Consider the following 17476-nt stretch of genomic DNA (forward strand, 5'->3'; position numbering starts at 1 on the left):
CAGTGTACAATTTAGTTTTATTTAAAGCTAGCCAGTACATTTTTTTCTTTTCACATCTGGGATGGGAATAATGGTAAGAGAAGAACAGACAACAATTAATGTAAGTAAGAGCATAGGCTGTACATGTGCCTTAGAATGGATAATCTTAGAGTCATAGGTAGGTACTAGGCTATTGGCCCTGGGGCCTATATAAGCCTAGCCAAAAAGGTACCCTGGCTTTCGCCACCCAAGAAAATTATTTTCCTGTGCCCTGTCGAGCAGAGCCACAGAGGTGATCCCCGGGGTGAATTTCCTATTTCCCATCCAATCATCAAGATTTTTCTTGAAGAGTGCAAATGTGTTTGATATAGATAGGTAGTTTGTTCCAGAGTATGGGAAGTCTCTGGGGCAGGAATCTATCCCTCCAGCATGTTCTGTTTATTGTGGTGACAAGGTTTAGGTCCCTAGAGCGTGTGGCTCAGAGGGATTGGGATTTCTTTAAGTGGAACATGTCCAACAGCTCTGGGTTTGACATAATTTGTATGTTAGGCAGAGATAGACCCTGAGTAGGCGATATGCAATGGAGTAAAGCTGGTGTTTTTTGAGACGGTCTGTGTAGGGCATCTGTTTGAGGCTGATAATCCTCTTTGTGAGGTATTTCTCCGGCCTTTCCAGTTGTTGTAGATGTCTTGTGAGGTACATACCAAAAGGGGTGTTGTACTCCATAATGGGTCTAATGAATGATGAGTAGAAGGAGAACAATGACCTCTTTTTTCCTGGATGAGAAACCTTTTGTGATGAGGTGTGCCACGTAGAAGGATTTCCTGACTGCTGTGGCGATGTAATCATCAAAGGAGAGACTATTGTCCACCTGTGTCCCAAGGTCTCTTATCAAACTTTTGGTGTTAAGTAGACTACCACCTATGTGGAAGGTCATGGGTACAGCATTTTTAACACAAGGGGTGACAATGCACTTTTTGGCATTGATCTTGAGGCCATGGCTTTGACACCAGGCATCTTTCTCAGTGAGGCCCTTTTGTAGGATGTCCACATCGTTAGGAGTTTCGATTATGGCTCCTAGTTTGCAGTCATCTGCAAACTTCGTTAGCCAAAGACCTTCTGTGTTAGCCTGTAGATACCAAACAGGAGAGGACCGAGGACTGAACCCTGTGTTACTCCACTTGTCACTAGTTTGAAGTTGGATTTGGAGTCACAGTGTGAGTTCTGTCAGTGAGCCAGTTGGCAGCCCATCTTGTGACATAGGGACTTATAACTAGTTTAGTGAGTTTATCTATAATTCCAGTGTGGGGGATGGTGTCAAAAGCCTTGGCAAGATCTAGATAGGCTGTGTGAACCACCTTACCCTCATCTACGGCTTTGCTGACTGCTTCAAAGAAGTCTATCAGGTTTAGGAGACATGATCTGCCTTTTACAAACCCGAACTGGGTGGGGTCCATTGTTTGGAGATTACCAATGTCTTTGTTTATAAGTTCCATGATGATACATTCCATGGCCTTGCAGGCCAGGCTCTTTAGGCTAATGGGGCGGTAGTTCCCAGGGTCTATGGTGGCTCCCACTTTGTGGAGTGGGATAACCGTTGTTGTGCACCATTCAATGGGCACAAAGCCTGAGGTGTAGCTAAGATTGAACATGGTGCTTAGGTGGGATCCCAGTTCATTCTGTAGTTCGTGTAGAATGCAGCCTAGAATGTTGTCAGGTCCCATGGATGCTGTGTTCTTGGCTTTGGAGAGTTTGGTTTTTACTTGTTTAACCGAGAGATTACAGGAACTTTGCATTCTTTTGGTATAGAGATGGGCCCTTTAGTGGGTGAGAGGGGGATAAAGTTAGCACTGAACCTATCGGATGTTGGCAATATCAGTTGGTTCTGTAATTTTCGTGGCATTGTGCTGTAACTCAGAGCAGACCTGGGTGTTGCCATTGAGATTCTTTACATAGCTATAGAAAGCTTTATGGTTGTCCTTAGAATCAGTGGCAATCTTGTTTTCATAACTAGCTTTTGAGGATTTTATGAGGGATGTCAGTTTCTTACTGAGGCTGACCAGGGAGCTCCTCCATTCCTGGGATTTTACACTCTTCTGCAAAAGTTTCTTCCTTCTGTTGTAGAGTTTGTTTATAGCAGGGACCACCAGATTGGCTTCCTTTTTCTGGAGGATAGCATCTTGGTTCTGTTAGGAATAGCATGATCCATGCACTTGTTTAAGTGCTTATCGAGTGCATTTGTGTGGGATTCTGCAGTCATAACTGCATTGCCCATCTGCATGGATGTCGTAAAGTTTGCTGCTTCTGTCTTAAGAAGCATGAAGTTGGCTTTGGAGAAATTTTTTACAGTGGTTTCTTTAATGGGGAGTGTGGGCGGGATGTGGATATCTATGGTGATTAGCTTATGGTTGGATCTGACCAACGAGGAGTTGACTTCAGGTGTGGAACACCAGTCACTCATGTTGGTAATGACTAGGTCTAGGATATTGTTGCTCCTGGTGGGGGTGTGGATAAGTTGATCCAGGGCATTGGAGTTTATGAATTCTAGAAAGCGTTGAGTGAAGGAGTTGGTACATGAGTAGATTTCCCAGTTAATGGTGGAGTAGTTGAAATTGCCCATTATTAGGGTGTTTGGTTGGACTCTAATATTTTCCAGTATATCAAGAAAAGAGGAGTGGGAGTCCTGGGGCATGGTGGGGGATCTGTAGCAAGCTACAATTTGAACTGCAGTTTTGTCCAGAGTTAGTTGCACTTGGATAATTTCAGATGCATTATGTTGGGCGAATAGCCTGGATGTGTGGATATCCTTAATGAATATGGACACACCTCCATCTTTGGTGTTCAGGTCCAGGTTAGATGGCCGAAAGGTATGGTATGAGTTATAGCCTGGTAATGCAGGGGTGCTGTCCAGAGCCTTGAACCAGGTTTCAGTCTCAGCACAGATATCAATGTTCTCCATTTTAAGGAGTGCTTCGAGTGAGTGCATTTTCAGGTTTAGACTTCTAGCATTGAGTAGTATTACCCTCATTTTTTGTTTGCCTATTCCTGTTACAGTGGTGGGTTTGTCATTTGGACCTTGCCTAAAAAAAGGCACTATAGGGACAGCAAGAGCCTTAGCCAGTATCCAGAATCCCAGAGGCAACAGGTGCAGGTCATCTCTGGCAAAGCATCGTGGCCTGTTGACCATGTCATCCCAGGCAGACAGATACTGGATCCCCTTAGAATGACACCAAAAGCTTAGCCAATTGTTGAAGTCAATCATTTTGTCCTTGGAGTTACTTCTTAAAAATAAGTCTTTTTGTTCTAGAGTATTTACTACACCCATTGTATTTAATTAGTAATCAGCTATGTCTTATTTTAGCTGAACTTTTATTAAGACAAGCCAATCAGGTATAATATATCACACTTAATTCTTTATATATGTGTGTATGTGTAAGGTTCTTTGTCATTTGATCGAAAACTCATTTGACTGAATAAGAATTCAGTTAACACAACTGACTGAAAACTCATTTGACTGAATCACAATTGATAGAAAATGTTCCTTACAACAAATAAATTGAAAACATGTATTTTTACAATGGGGCAACCCATAACCTTCTTACTTCTATATACACTAGCTCCAGAGTTCCATAACTGTGGTGAAAAGAACAGTCACTACACAGAGTGAATCATTCCTGGTGCATAAACATCTAGATTTGTTGGTCCTACATGAGAGCGGGCATTGCCAGTCCACACATTGTAGTATTTATTTATTTTTGACCTCTGTTAATTGGGTTCAATCCCATTTTCAGTGGAGACCTGAGGAGAAAAGTTCCAGTTGTTAATCCGAACAAAAAGATAGTACAAAACCATATAAAAAATGAAGGGACGGTAACATAAGGGAGTACTTAAGCAGTTACATACAGAAAAACATTGTACATAGTAGTCATAACTAAAGACAGTCTAAGCCGTTACAACAGACAGACATCATGTACAGGGTAGTCAGATAGGATGAGAAAAAAAAATCAAGAGTGAAATAATATACAAGGCTATTTTTTATATGGGTATTTACATATAACGTGGTCACAAAAACTATACACATTTGAATAGAACAAGGCTATTTTGTATATGGGTATTTACATATAACGTGGTCACAAAAACTATACGCATTTGAATAGAACAAGGCTATTTTGTATATGGGTATTTACATATAACGTGGTCACAAAACCTATATGCATTTGAATAGAACAAGGCTATTTTGTATATGGGTATTTACATATAACGTGGTCACAAAAACTATACGCATTTGAATAGAACAAGGCTATTTTGTATATGGGTATTTACATATAACGTGGTCACAAAACCTATACGCATTTGAATAGAACAAGGCTATTTTGCATATGGGTATTTACATATAATGTGGTCACAAAACCTATATGCATTTGAATAGAACAAGGCTATTTTGTATATGGGTATTTACACATAACGTGGTCACAAAAACTATACGCATCTGAATAGAACAAGGCTATTTTGTATTTGGGTATTTACATATAATGTGGTCACAAAACCTATATGCATTTGAATAGAACAAGGCTATTTTGTATATGGGTATTTACATATAACGTGGTCACAAAAACTATACGCATTTGAATAGAACAAGGCTATTTTGTATTTGGGTATTTACATATAACATGGTCACAAAAACTATACGCATTTGAATAGAACAAGGCTATTTTGTATTTGGGTATTTACATATAATGTGGTCACAAAAACTGTACGCATTTGAATAGAAAGTAGTTGCACTTGAAAGAATGGTAAGACCTTTTTATGAAAAAGGAGAAAAGAAATGGGAGTTATGCCAGGGAGAAGAAATGTGGAAGATAAAGATGGAGGATGGAGACAGGGAGGTGGGGTTTACAGAGGGGCAGTCATGTGTTTGCAAGTGTTGTTTTATTTCTTTTTGAAATGTTTTGGGAGGTATTTCTTACAGAAGCGGGGAGTTTGTTCCAGACCCGGAACACTGAGTATTTGTACAGGAGTTTACCTGTGTTTTTGTGGGTTTGTAGATGTCAAGGAAATGTTGATCGGAGCTGTGAAGTGGACAGTTAGGAGTATAATTGCATGCATACTCTTCTAGAATCATTTCCATAATAGCAATAACAGAATCACTCACTATCTTTTACAGTTTTCTGTCAATTATGAGTTAGTCAAATGTGTTTTTGGTCAGTTGTGTTCAGTTATTTGTGATTCAGACAAATTAATTTTCAAGCAAATGATGTAGAACCATATATCTATCTATATATATATATATATATATATATATATATATATATATATATATATATATATATACATATATATATATATATATATATATATATATATATATATATGGTTCCACTTTATAATTGTGAAATATTGAAATCTTGAAATTCACTATTTCGAGACCATAAAGGCGAAACCTTCAAATACCGAACCTTCACAATCCCGAAACTGCAAATCCCTAACACATAGCATACACCACACCACAGATAAACCACAACACCCACACTACAAAACAAACACACAAAAACAAAACACCACACATCCACTTAAAAAGGGGGGCAAGCCCCCCTGCACTCCCCACACCCCCTACTTATATATACTAACTCCGTGATCACACACAGAGTGAAAGACAGTACACTCACACCCAGACATTCCACAGTCCCTCGGGCACACACACACACACACACACACACACACACACACACACACACACATCACACATAGACAAACATCAACACATCCAACAGTTACCCACTCATACGTTCACCTTCCTACCTACCCTAACCCACACATACAACTTACAAACAACCTCACATACACTCAAACTCTTACCCAAAACCCTTACAAAGCACTCACTTACCTTATATTCCACGTAAATCCATACACTACGTAAACATCCAAACCAAACAGCGCACGTCACCTAATGTAAAGCCATCCCTCATTTGACCCATTATAGAGTACAATGCCCCATTTGGTATGTACCTCTCAAGACATCTGCAACAACTGGAAAGGCCACAGAAATACCTCACTAAAAGAATCATAGGCCTAAAGCAGATGCCCTTCGCTGACCGCCTTAAGAAACTCCAGCTATACTCTGTCGCATATCGTCTACTTAAAGGCGATCTCTGCTTAACATACAAGGCCATGTCAAACCCAGAGCTGTTGGACATGCTACACTTAAAGAAATCCAAATCCCTCAGAGCCACACGCTTCAGGGATCTAAACCTTGTCATCAAAATAAACAAAACATGCTGGAGGGATAGGTTTCTGACCCAGAGACTCCCCAGACTCTGGAATAGATTGCCCATACATGTCAAGCAGAGTGCCTCTTTGGCCCTCTTCAAAATGAACTTTGACGATTGGATGGGAGAAAGGAAATTCACCCCGGGGATCACGTCAGTCGCCCTGCCAGACAGGGATCCAGGGAAGTAAATAGTGTGGAAAGAAATAGCCAGGGAATTGTTATGGCTAGGCTTGTATAGGCCCTAGGGCTGATAGCCTAGTACCAACCTATGAACCATAACTGCGAATTTAAATATTTCAGATTCGCGATTATGCACTTTTGACATTTTAAAAATTTGCCTTGATGGTCGCAAAATACTGAAATTTTAGATTTCAGTATTTTGCTATTATAAAGGAGAACTATATGTATATATGGATTCACTTCATAATCTCAAAATACTTAAATATCAAATTTCAGTGTCTCGAGACCATGAAGTCGAAAATCCAAGTAACTGAAACCACAAAACCACGAAACCCAAACTCCCAAAATTACAAAACTGAAAAAAGACACAGTACAACACTACACAACACATACAGACACACACACCCCTCCCAGCACTGTACAAAGAGCAGTACAACACACATGCACACAACTAAACAAACACACACACCTACCCTTATTATATGCATGGGGCCAAGCCCCCCTGCACTCTCCACAACCCCCCTACTAATATATACTAACTGCAAGGTCACACTACACTCCATAACACAGACAAACCAGCAACACACATTCCACACCCCCCCGCACAAACAGATATTACAAACATACAAACACCACCACTCCCAACACTAACACGCTCAGACTCTGACCTACGTACCCTAACCCCACATAAAACGTCCCAACACACTCACAAACACACAATCCCTCCCCAAAACCCTGAAATAAACAACACTTACCTAACGTGCTATCCACACCATGGGTTCGACATTGTCAGATTCGACATTTCCGGGTTCGCGATTTCCATCCGTTTGACTTTATAGGCTCGAGATTCTGAAATTCAATATTTCAGGATTTTGAGCTTATAAAGTGTTTATATATATATATATATATATATATATATATATATATATATATATATACATATATATATCATCTTTTTTTGTTTCTTCTTAACTGTGTGTCTATATGGGTTGTCATCAGGCTTTCTGGTGAATGTAAGTAACTAGAAGCATGGGCTGCACATTTATGTGAGCAGAGGCCAAATGTAGTGCTGACTTTTTATAAAGTCAGATAATATAAAACTGTTGGATCTTACTTGTAAGTTGCATTTTTGACCACTGAATGATTTGCATCTTATTAAAAAGAGTGCAAAGTTTATCTGTAACTGTCTTCCTGTATATTGTGCTCATATTGTTTTATTTTTCATTCATATCTGCAGGGAGTGTCTTGGGTGACTGTGCGGTATATGATTGGAGAGATACAGTATGGTGGAAGAGTCACTGATGATTATGATAAACGTCTTCTCAATACTTTTGCTAAAGTCTGGTTCAGTGAAAACATGTTCAGTCAAGATTTCTGCTTCTACAAAAGCTATACCATCCCTAGATGTACCTCACTGGATCAGTACGCACAGTACATACAGGTCTGTATAAAAAAAAATTGACTATGCTTTGGTTTTGGGCAAGGCTTAAGTACTGGATAATATCTATTTTAGAAATAAAATGCCCTTGACTGTGTCCTATGAGATGCTACAAAGGAATCAAGAAGTTGTGATTGTTAGTTATTAAAATGGATGACACATTTCCTGAGAGGTTCATAGCTTACAGGCTGTAGCAGAGGGGAGATCTTCAGATCAAGTGCACTGACAAAGCAGAACTGAATCTGAAACTTGCGTAGCACTATTTGTATTATATGCAGTTAACAATGATTTCTGTAACAAGAAGAAGGGTACCATTACTGAAGTGACTGTGACTCACACTTGAGGATGGACTAGCATACAGGCTGTTGAAACTGACTAAAAACTGTCATTTGGCTTCCATATAAGAAGGGTAAAATGATTTGTATTGGCACAAAGAAGTAGGCATACAGATGTCTGCATTATCTGTTAGTGATGCCTTTAGAAACACCACAGAGAAAATAACTCCTCGCTCAGTGGTACTTAACTGTGTGAAATGCAAACATCTCAGTCATGTGTCAAAGACAGGAGCAATTCTCTTCATTTTCTGGATGTGTAGTTTGTGTAGTTACCATCAGTAGGATGGAGCAAATGTGTAAACGCACAGAGCACTGAAATAAATCCTATGTTTAGATTTTATTAATGGAAGGTGTAAACCCAATAACTGTAAGGGAGAATGCCAGCTGGATAATAAATTTTACAAATGCTTTTGAGAATCAGTTATCCACTAATTAATTATGGTCACTATTCATCAAAAAGTATAGTGCATTATTGTGTGGGTGCAGAACTAAGAGTAATAATAGAGATGACAGTTTGGAAGGAGGGCAGAGATAACCTAGGAGGACCTAGATGAGTATAATGTAGTGGGCTTCAGCATATCACTGTAAAGAGTGCCCAAGTGTGTACATATAATAAGCAGATATAGTTTATAATGTGGAAGAGGATAGTGTCTGTGATGACCCACCACTAGACCAGTAATCAAGAAGCTTCAGTCCTCACTACTGGCAACTGTGAGAGGAGGTTCACTGGGAGAATAACAAGTACACACACAGTATTTCCAGATGCAGCTCTCTGCACCAAGTACAGTTTCCCGTAAGGGCACACAGAGACTACAGACAGTCCAGGGCTGGTTTCTCTTTCTTCCTCCAGATCCCCAGTAAGACTCTACACTGACGTGGCTACAGAGTTGCGCTGTCAGCTGAGTGACCAGACCTATTCATCCCACACCCTCTCTGTCCAACCAGTGCATGACTCTGCCCACGTAGCTCACACACACACACACACACACACACACACACACACACACACACACACACACACACACACACACACGTGAAAGGCTGGCACAGGTTTACTAGATATGCCCCCTTCTGCCCAGACTATAATGTAGTTTTCACTGCCACCTGTCACTCCTTATCAGCTACTTTAGGGCCCTTAACAAAGGGTGTCCAATTTCACTGTGTAGTATTAATACTAATACAAATGGAAGTTTGACCAAGAGCAAGGCTATTAGAAGAGGCCCACACAGTGTCACCAAATAAATATGCAAGTACTCTCAAAACATGAATATCTCTACACAGACCAGCAACAATGAAAGGTTTAAGTATATTTGGTATATTTAGCTGTTTATTCCATAGCCTATAAAGTAATTTAATTTCAGATATTTTTCTAAAGTTTGTTGGACTGAGGTTAACCCTCCAGTTTCCTCTGTCAAAACATATAGATTTAAACAGTTAAAATAGTGCATGTACATTTCTGTTATTTTCCAGTAGGGCACACTGTAGATACAATTTAAACACAAGCATTATACAAATACCTTTTCAACACAAACATCTGTTCAAATAAGTTTGATATACATATGACATACAGTTCTAATACATTTGTAGCACAAACATCTTATATAAATCCTGTTGATATTCATAAATGACATATAATTATTTACAAAATTCCAGCTAGCTGTGCAAGCAGTACATCCTTTTGTCACAGTGTCATCTAGGGTTATGATTGGGAATGGCTTTTATTACATAAGTAGTAGCAACTTAAGGGGAATAATTTTTCTTTGTGTGCTTATACATTATTGCATTTTAGATTGTCCCATATGGAGAAAATGATTAATGAAACCAGGAGCGTAACTCTCAAATGTACCTCATTATGAGAAATATTCCTCAATTTGAGTCATAAAAAGTCTATATTTCTTACAGATGCACATTAAAATGGTCTGTCACGTATTCAGTGTTAACAAATTCTAAATGATATCCATGGCAAATAATACTGAATCATATTAATTTAACAAAATAACTTTTTAAAGTATAAAGTAACACGTTTAAACATGTAACACTGTTAGTGCTGTTATGTTCTTGGTTGAAGTTGTTATTAAGTACTCCACATTTGACTATGTCTTACACAAAATGAGAGGTAATGTTGCCAATTTTGAAGATCAAAAGTTATGAATTATGACCGAGGCTTAAATGGAATAGAAATGAAAGACTAGCATGTAAGGCGAGGAATGTATGAGGGCTGGAAAGGCATGAAGATGATGAAAAGTAATAAGTAAGATGTTAAGATAGCTGGAGGGGAGGTGCTTTTAATATCTCATAGGTGTCATAAGTGACTTATAGGCTGTAGCGTAAGCAGCATGGGGAAAGGCTGACCGGAGTGGGTTTGTGGTCTTTGTAGCAGGGTTTTGGCAACATTATTAAGGTCATTATGCAGTTCAATAAATCAAAACAAAGTAAGAATAATTTTTTGATATCATCGTATTCTTCACTGCTGTACTAGCCTTAACTAAAGGGTTTTATTTTGCCAAGGATGTAACAGCCAGCCAGCTTCCAAAGCTTTAGGGTACCTTCCACACACCCAAGCTGCCAATCATCGTGAGCTGAGCTGACTAAAAGGCAAGTTTAGGTGTGAAGTCCTCTAAAGCTTCACTGCTGTCAAGGTGTATATTCCTGTGAGGCTTTTGAGGATCAACTGTCAGCTTGTGCTTTCCTTTGCAGGACAGATAAGTTCCCTTTGTGGGGAAAAAAACTTCCATTTTCTTAAATTTGTTGCTGTTTATTAGTTTGCACTTCAGGAATTTTATTTGAACGCTGGGAGTGTTGTGCAATGTACTTTTAAATGGAGCACTTGTTTTTCTGTCAGTTTAAAAGCAGTGTTAACTAACTGAAAGCATATTGTGTCTATAGAAATTGTGTTTATTTTCCTTGGTGGGGCTGGCATAGTCTTTGAAGTGCATTTTGCTGTGGTTTTTTCTGTCATTTACTGCTTGTCTTCCACGGAAATAGGCACCATTTACAGCTTGACCATGCAACAGACTACCAGCCCAATAGTCAGTCTTTCTTCCAGCCACATAAATAAAAATTTAAGCAAACAGCCTTGGTCACCATAGTGAGCTAGCAATTTACCATAGCCATAGGTGGTTGACTCTGCTGTAGCCATTTGTTCTACCTCAGACCACTTATCTTTTACCCCAGATTTTTCTGGTGTAGCACCTACAGCCACGATGGACCAAGGGTTAGCCACAACCTCTGCTGCTGTTGGAGTCTTCTGAGTGGGCAAGAGAGAGAGTCAGTCTTGTCTGTCATGGGAGAGGGAACAAGGAAGTTTTCTGTGTTGTGCAGAATGCTGTGACCATCCCTGGGAAGCAGCTGCTGCCATTTTTTAACACAGTTAACCCCATTTTTCTTGTCAAAAGAAACCAAAAACTATGCACGTATCTAGTCCTTCTCAAATTTCTTTAGATAGGAGTAGTTTACTGGGTCTGGCTCACAGTTTAATTCAGGTTGTTTATTCTTCTTGTAAAGTAATTTCTGGTAAAATAAAGGATTTTTTGTTTCTTGAAGAGATTCACGATTCAGAATCTGAACAGGAAGATGTTGGGACAGATTCATTTTTCCCCTCAGATTTCTGATTATGAGTCAGAGAAAAGTATGAAACAAACCCAAGCAGTGCTGATACTGAACAAGTGTTTAAACACTTGTTCGGTATCAGTGTTGCTTGGTTTGTTTCATATTGTATCCAGTTTTGGTCTTATGAACTAAGCTTTGTTCTGCAACTGTTTGGCTTTTTTTGAGAATTATGACTCAGAGAACTCAGTTTCTGATTCTTCCTATGGGTGTTTCTTTTTCTCTGAGACTATTGATAGTATGTGCCAGTGTTTTCAGTGGGAGGAAGTGAGGTTTCTCTGTCCCTCAAAAAATAATACGAGTCTTGCAAAATTACTTTTTGGGAACCTATACCCATTCCTCCTGTTCTGTTGGATATAGAGAGTATGTGTTACTGCCTCCAATATTCCTGTAAGTAAGTCAGTCAGCTGCCCCTAAAAAGGCAGAAATGATGTACAAGATGTCTCAGTCTTACATTTTTATACACTGTTCCCAAACCTGACCCCACAGCTATAGCTTTAGTTGGTCCCACTGCTGCTAAGCACTTAGTTAATTTTAATCCTTCTCTTTCTGATAAGGATGGACAAATTATTGATGGGTATTGAGGAGGGGGAGTGTATATCTCTGCAACTTTTGTTTTCAGATTTTTGAATTGTCAGGTTCATATGTTAAATTTCTTTCTGACAATTTGTGAAAATATGAGGAATGTTTTATCTGAAGTTTCTTGTTGTGAGGAAAAATCTGCTTTAAATAATGTATCTTCTTCTTTTCCCAAGTCACTACTCATTATTTGAAGTATGTGTATGAATCTGTTGATACATCTTCCAGGGCTGAAGCCACTGGCACTGGTTTAACAAGGTTTCCTTGACTGCATTCTCAAAACCTTCTAGATGATGTTAAAATTAGATTTTAAATTCTTACTTGGATCAAGATTTAGTGTTTGGCCCTTCTGATGCAGAGATGATCAAAAAGTCATTAAGCTGATCCAGAGAATCTCTCATTTTTCAGCTCTCCATTTCCATATTATTCAATGGTTTCTCTTTCTCCTCTTACATTTTTGTTTGTCAGTAAACAGAATTCCAGAAAATCTTGATCTCCATTTTTTTTTCTTTGGGAAGGAAATTCCTCTTGTCTTGGGGTCATTGCTTATCCTCAAGTTCCTCCTTCCCAAGTGGGGAAATGTTTTTATTCAGGGATGTTCTTGGTGCCTAAGAAGGAAAATGCTTGGAGACCAGTTCTGGATCTTTATTCCTTTCTTTCCTAAATTCAAAATTATGACCACCTGTTACCTTTTCTTCCTCTTTCACGTTTGCTGGTAGCACTAGACTTATAAGACTTATAAGATGTTTGTCATCACATCCATATTCAAACAGACTTCAGATGTCTCAAGATTTTGTATGTATGAGTCTCATTATCAGTTCTCTGCCTTAACCTTTGGATTGTTGACTGCATCAAGAATGTTCATAGTGTCTAGCTCCAGTTATAGCTCATTGCATGATACAGGTTATCCATATTTGGACAACTTGCAAAGTCTTTTTCAAAGTGTCAGAAATATGTCTGTCATGGGTGAGAGATCTCTTCTACAAGCTGGGATTCCAAGAGAACAGTCAAAAGTCTTTCTTGACTCCTTCACATTTGATTGTGTTCTTAGAATGTCAGCCAGACACGTCAGATAGAAGAGCTTTTCTTCCACATCAAAATAAATAAATAAATACATCAGTCCTTATTTAAATCTGTTTCCAAAGTTTTCCACTCAGACATTGGTCACTGAAAGGGAATACCTCAGGAGTTTGGGTTTCATGGCATTTATGCTTCTCATGACACCCCTGGAAATACTCCACATGGGAAAGATACACTGGTGTCTGAAATTACTTTGGTCCCAGCATCAACACCATTTATTTTTTCAAATCCTAGTGCAGTTTGTCAGAAGAGAAATGTTTTGGTAGAGAACAAATATCCTTAAATCTAGATCTCCCTTTCTCCAAAGCAGTCAGCTGACACTTGCACTTTGCTTGGGGAGCAGTTTCAGAAAGGATAAAAGTGCAGGGGTGTGGGACACCAAGGACTGATGCAAGCACATAAATATTTAGGAGATGATCAAGGCACTCAACTCTCTAGGAAGTCAGTATGAAACCCTGTAAAATCAGTTGGATTTTTACTGCACCATATTATTTGCAGTACAGGAGACCATATTTCTGTAAAGTGAATGTCATACTTTAATTACTGTTCCAATTAGTTGACAGAGCGTTGTACAAGTTAGGAAATGTTTTTGATGGTCTCCACTGCATTACCGCAGTATAGTCTGATAAAAATCTACTGCCAATCCGTAGCGGACCAGAGTTCCACTGTGGCAACCCCTAATAGGGAAAAGCCGAAAAGACAAACAAGTCTGATACATGCTACAATAATTTGCAGTGCTTTATTTATTTATTTATTTGTTTATTTTTTTTACTTATTTATTTTAATTATGACATATTTTATAATAATAATACTGACTGTAGCACATGGGGAAGGGTATTCCTTATGAGTCATCAAAGTTCTAGGTTTTAGAATGTGATTTTCCAAGATGAAATTCAAAATTCTGTCAGACTGCTCAAATGAAACTGTGCAAAGCAGAGGTGAATGTAACAAAACATGCATTCAGATTAAGCTATTTATGTGGTATGTTATGTCCCTGCACATTAAATGTGGAGGTTCCCTATTGAATATTTTATCTCTGCTGTTAATCTAGGGCAGTGGGAGGATGAGTCGTACAGCTGCATCACTAACTCTTCATTTTCACCTAAGTGCAGATCATGCATAGCAAGCAACAGATATGATATGTTGCCATTTTACACCTAAAAATCTGAGCAAGCAGTGTCAAGAAAAACATTCTTACAAGGCCTAATATGAAGAACTGTCAGTTTCCTACAGAAGAGATGTGTTACAGTATTATCTCAACCCAATTATACCCTTGGTAATTCAGATAACTTGTGTAAAATGTAATATCTGAGCTGATTTCCTAGCTTTGAACAGGGGACTTTTGTCTCAACTCGGATTCACTTTATAATCTCAAAATACTAAAATACCGAATTTTATTATCTCGAGACTATAAAGCCGAAAATTCAAAAAACTGACAACCCACAACCGCGAAATTCAAAATCACGATCAAACATATACAACATCACCACACAAAAAAGCACAAATACACCTACCTAACTACACTACAACAAACAAAACAACACACACAAACACAACATAATAAACAAACGCACCTACCCTACCTATAAGCAGGGTGGCAAGCCCACCTGCACCCCCCATGTGGGAGGCTGCACCCTCCCACACCCCCACTACTTATATATATACTAACTCCAAGATCGCACTAAACACACAAACACATAAAACCCACCACTACACACACTCACACACACTAAAATCCCTACCCAGTACGCTTAGAAAAACACCACTTACCGGAATCCCCGCACCGCACATCACAAATGCGCCAACACAACCGCGGATTCTACATTTCTGCATTCAATATTATGCAGTTTCGGCTTTATAGTCTCGCGATACTAAAACTTGGTATTTTAGTATTTTGAGATTATAAAGTGAAAACCTCAACTCACATCTTGCTTTATTGCAAACTGTGATGCAGATGTGCAAAAGCTCCAGGATGCAGCATAGTTTGTAAATACACTGCTCTTAAATCAGTTCAACACAAATTTCGCACAAATACCATGACATTTGCTAATGATCCTTTTTGATGAATGCAGCCCTCTTCACATTGGACTCTTTTGGTGTTATTACATACCAATTTTTGAACCTTATGTAAAGAGTAACTAAATAACTTGTGCATAAATTAGTAGAAGAATAAATAATGACGTGTATAGTCTGTTACAAAATGTAAAGGCAGTTTTCTACATCTTTACATAATGAAACAATACTGAAATGTAGAAGATTGGAAATGATGGCCATTCTAGACAATATTTAAAAACCAGAAAGCAGAAGTTGATCTTTGGACACGAAATGTTGTGCAATAAGCTCGCTGTATCATTACAGGGGTCATGGCTGGACAATGATGCAGCTGACCATGGTTAAAGTAAGAAACCTATAACCTCGTGAGTTCGTCAGGCAAGAATAAGATTAACAGATTGATGGCCATCTCTGTTACACTGTGTAAGACACTCATGTCTGTCACAGAGTATCTGCTGTGGAGACCAAAAGGCTAGCCCCAGTTATGTAAGTGGTGGCTGAGCCTGCATGAAGACAGCACATTGTAAGAAGACATTGAGGACATGGATCCACCAGTGGGTAAAGTGACTGCATGTAGTACACATCTGATATACAGGAAAGGTCTGGAAGGTAGGAGCAAGAATCAAAAAATCCTAAGAAGTTATAGATGACAGGCAGAGGATGTTCAACTCACCTCTCCTCCTTCCTTCCTGCTGTACCAGTATAAATATGAGGTATAAATGCCAAGGAATTGCACAGTATGATGTATATGCCAAAATGCTTTAGATTTTTTTCTACATATGTTGTTGGACACTGAATGCATGTCCCTCTGTATTCTTTTCTGAGTTAAGACTTGATTTTATGTTTTAACTATCACTTCTTGTAGTCATTATCATATACGTTCATAGGTAGGTACTAGGCTATCTGCCCAAAGGCATTTATAAGCCTAGCCAGAATGTGTTGGCTTCCGCCACCCCCTTATATTAGTTCCTTGTGCCTATGTCCAGCAGAACCACTGAAGTGATCCCTGGGGTAAACTTTCTGTTTCCCATCCACTCGTCAAGGTTTCTCTTGAAGAGTGTTAGTGAGGAGCTCTGCCTAATGTAGATTGGAATCTTGTTCCAAAGCATGGGAAGTGTCTGGGACAGGAGTCTATCCCTCCCGCACGTCGTATTTATTGTTGTGGTGAGGTTTAGATCCCTAGAGTGAGTGGCTCGAGGGTATATGGTTTTCATTAGGTGGAGCATGTCCATCAATTCTGGTTTGGACATGGCCTTGTATGTCAGGCAGAGATCACCTCTGAGTAGGTGGTATGCAACTGAGTACAGCTGGAGTTTCTTCAGTCGAGCTGCATAGGGCATCTGTTTGAGGCCAGTGATCCTCTTGGTGAGGTACTTCTGTGGTCTTCCCAGCTGTTGCAGGTGTCTTTTAAGGTACATCCCAAATGGGGGCATTGTACTCCATGATGGGTCTGATGAGTGATGAGTAGAGGGGCACAAAGACCTCTTTTGATCTGGATGCAAACCCTTTTGTGACTAGGCTGGCCACATAGAAGGATTTTATAACCACTTTGGCAATGTGATTATCAAAGAAGAGATTACTATCTACTTGGGTCCCCCAGATCCTTATTACGTCTTCCGTATTTAGGGGACTACCACCTATGTGGTAGTTTTTGGGTACTTTGTTTTTTCCAAAGGGGATGACTATGCACTTTTTGGCATTTAGCTTGAGGCCATGATTTTGACACCAGGTATCCGTCTCAGTAAGACCCTTTTGGAAGATGTCTGTGTCAGCTGGAGAGTCAATTATAGCCCCTAGTTTGCAGTCATCTGTGAACTTGGTCAGCCATAGTCCTCCTGTGCTTGCCTGTACCTCTGAGAAGTATATCCCAAACAGGAGGGGTCCTAGGACTGAGCCCTGGGGAATGCCACTTGTAACCGGTTTAGGGTCAGACCTAGCTCCCACAACTCTCACCATGTG

At 39.3% G+C, this 17476-nt stretch overlaps 1 protein-coding gene across 1 annotated transcript in view; it reads left to right on the top strand.

The window, feature by feature from the left end:
* The window catches only part of DNAH5 (dynein axonemal heavy chain 5), a 1226896-nt gene that overhangs the window by 1020443 nt on the left and 188977 nt on the right, over positions 1-17476 (top strand). Inside the window, exon 36 of the mRNA XM_044065791.1 lies at positions 7665-7868. Within this exon, the coding sequence (XP_043921726.1) occupies positions 7665-7868 (204 nt within the window). The remainder of the gene's footprint in view (positions 1-7664; positions 7869-17476) is intronic.

The sequence above is a fragment of the Protopterus annectens genome, chromosome 3.part0 (genome assembly GCF_019279795.1).
Source record: "Protopterus annectens isolate FY-2018-M chromosome 3.part0, PAN1.0, whole genome shotgun sequence".
Classification (NCBI taxonomy): Eukaryota; Metazoa; Chordata; order Ceratodontiformes; family Protopteridae; genus Protopterus; species Protopterus annectens.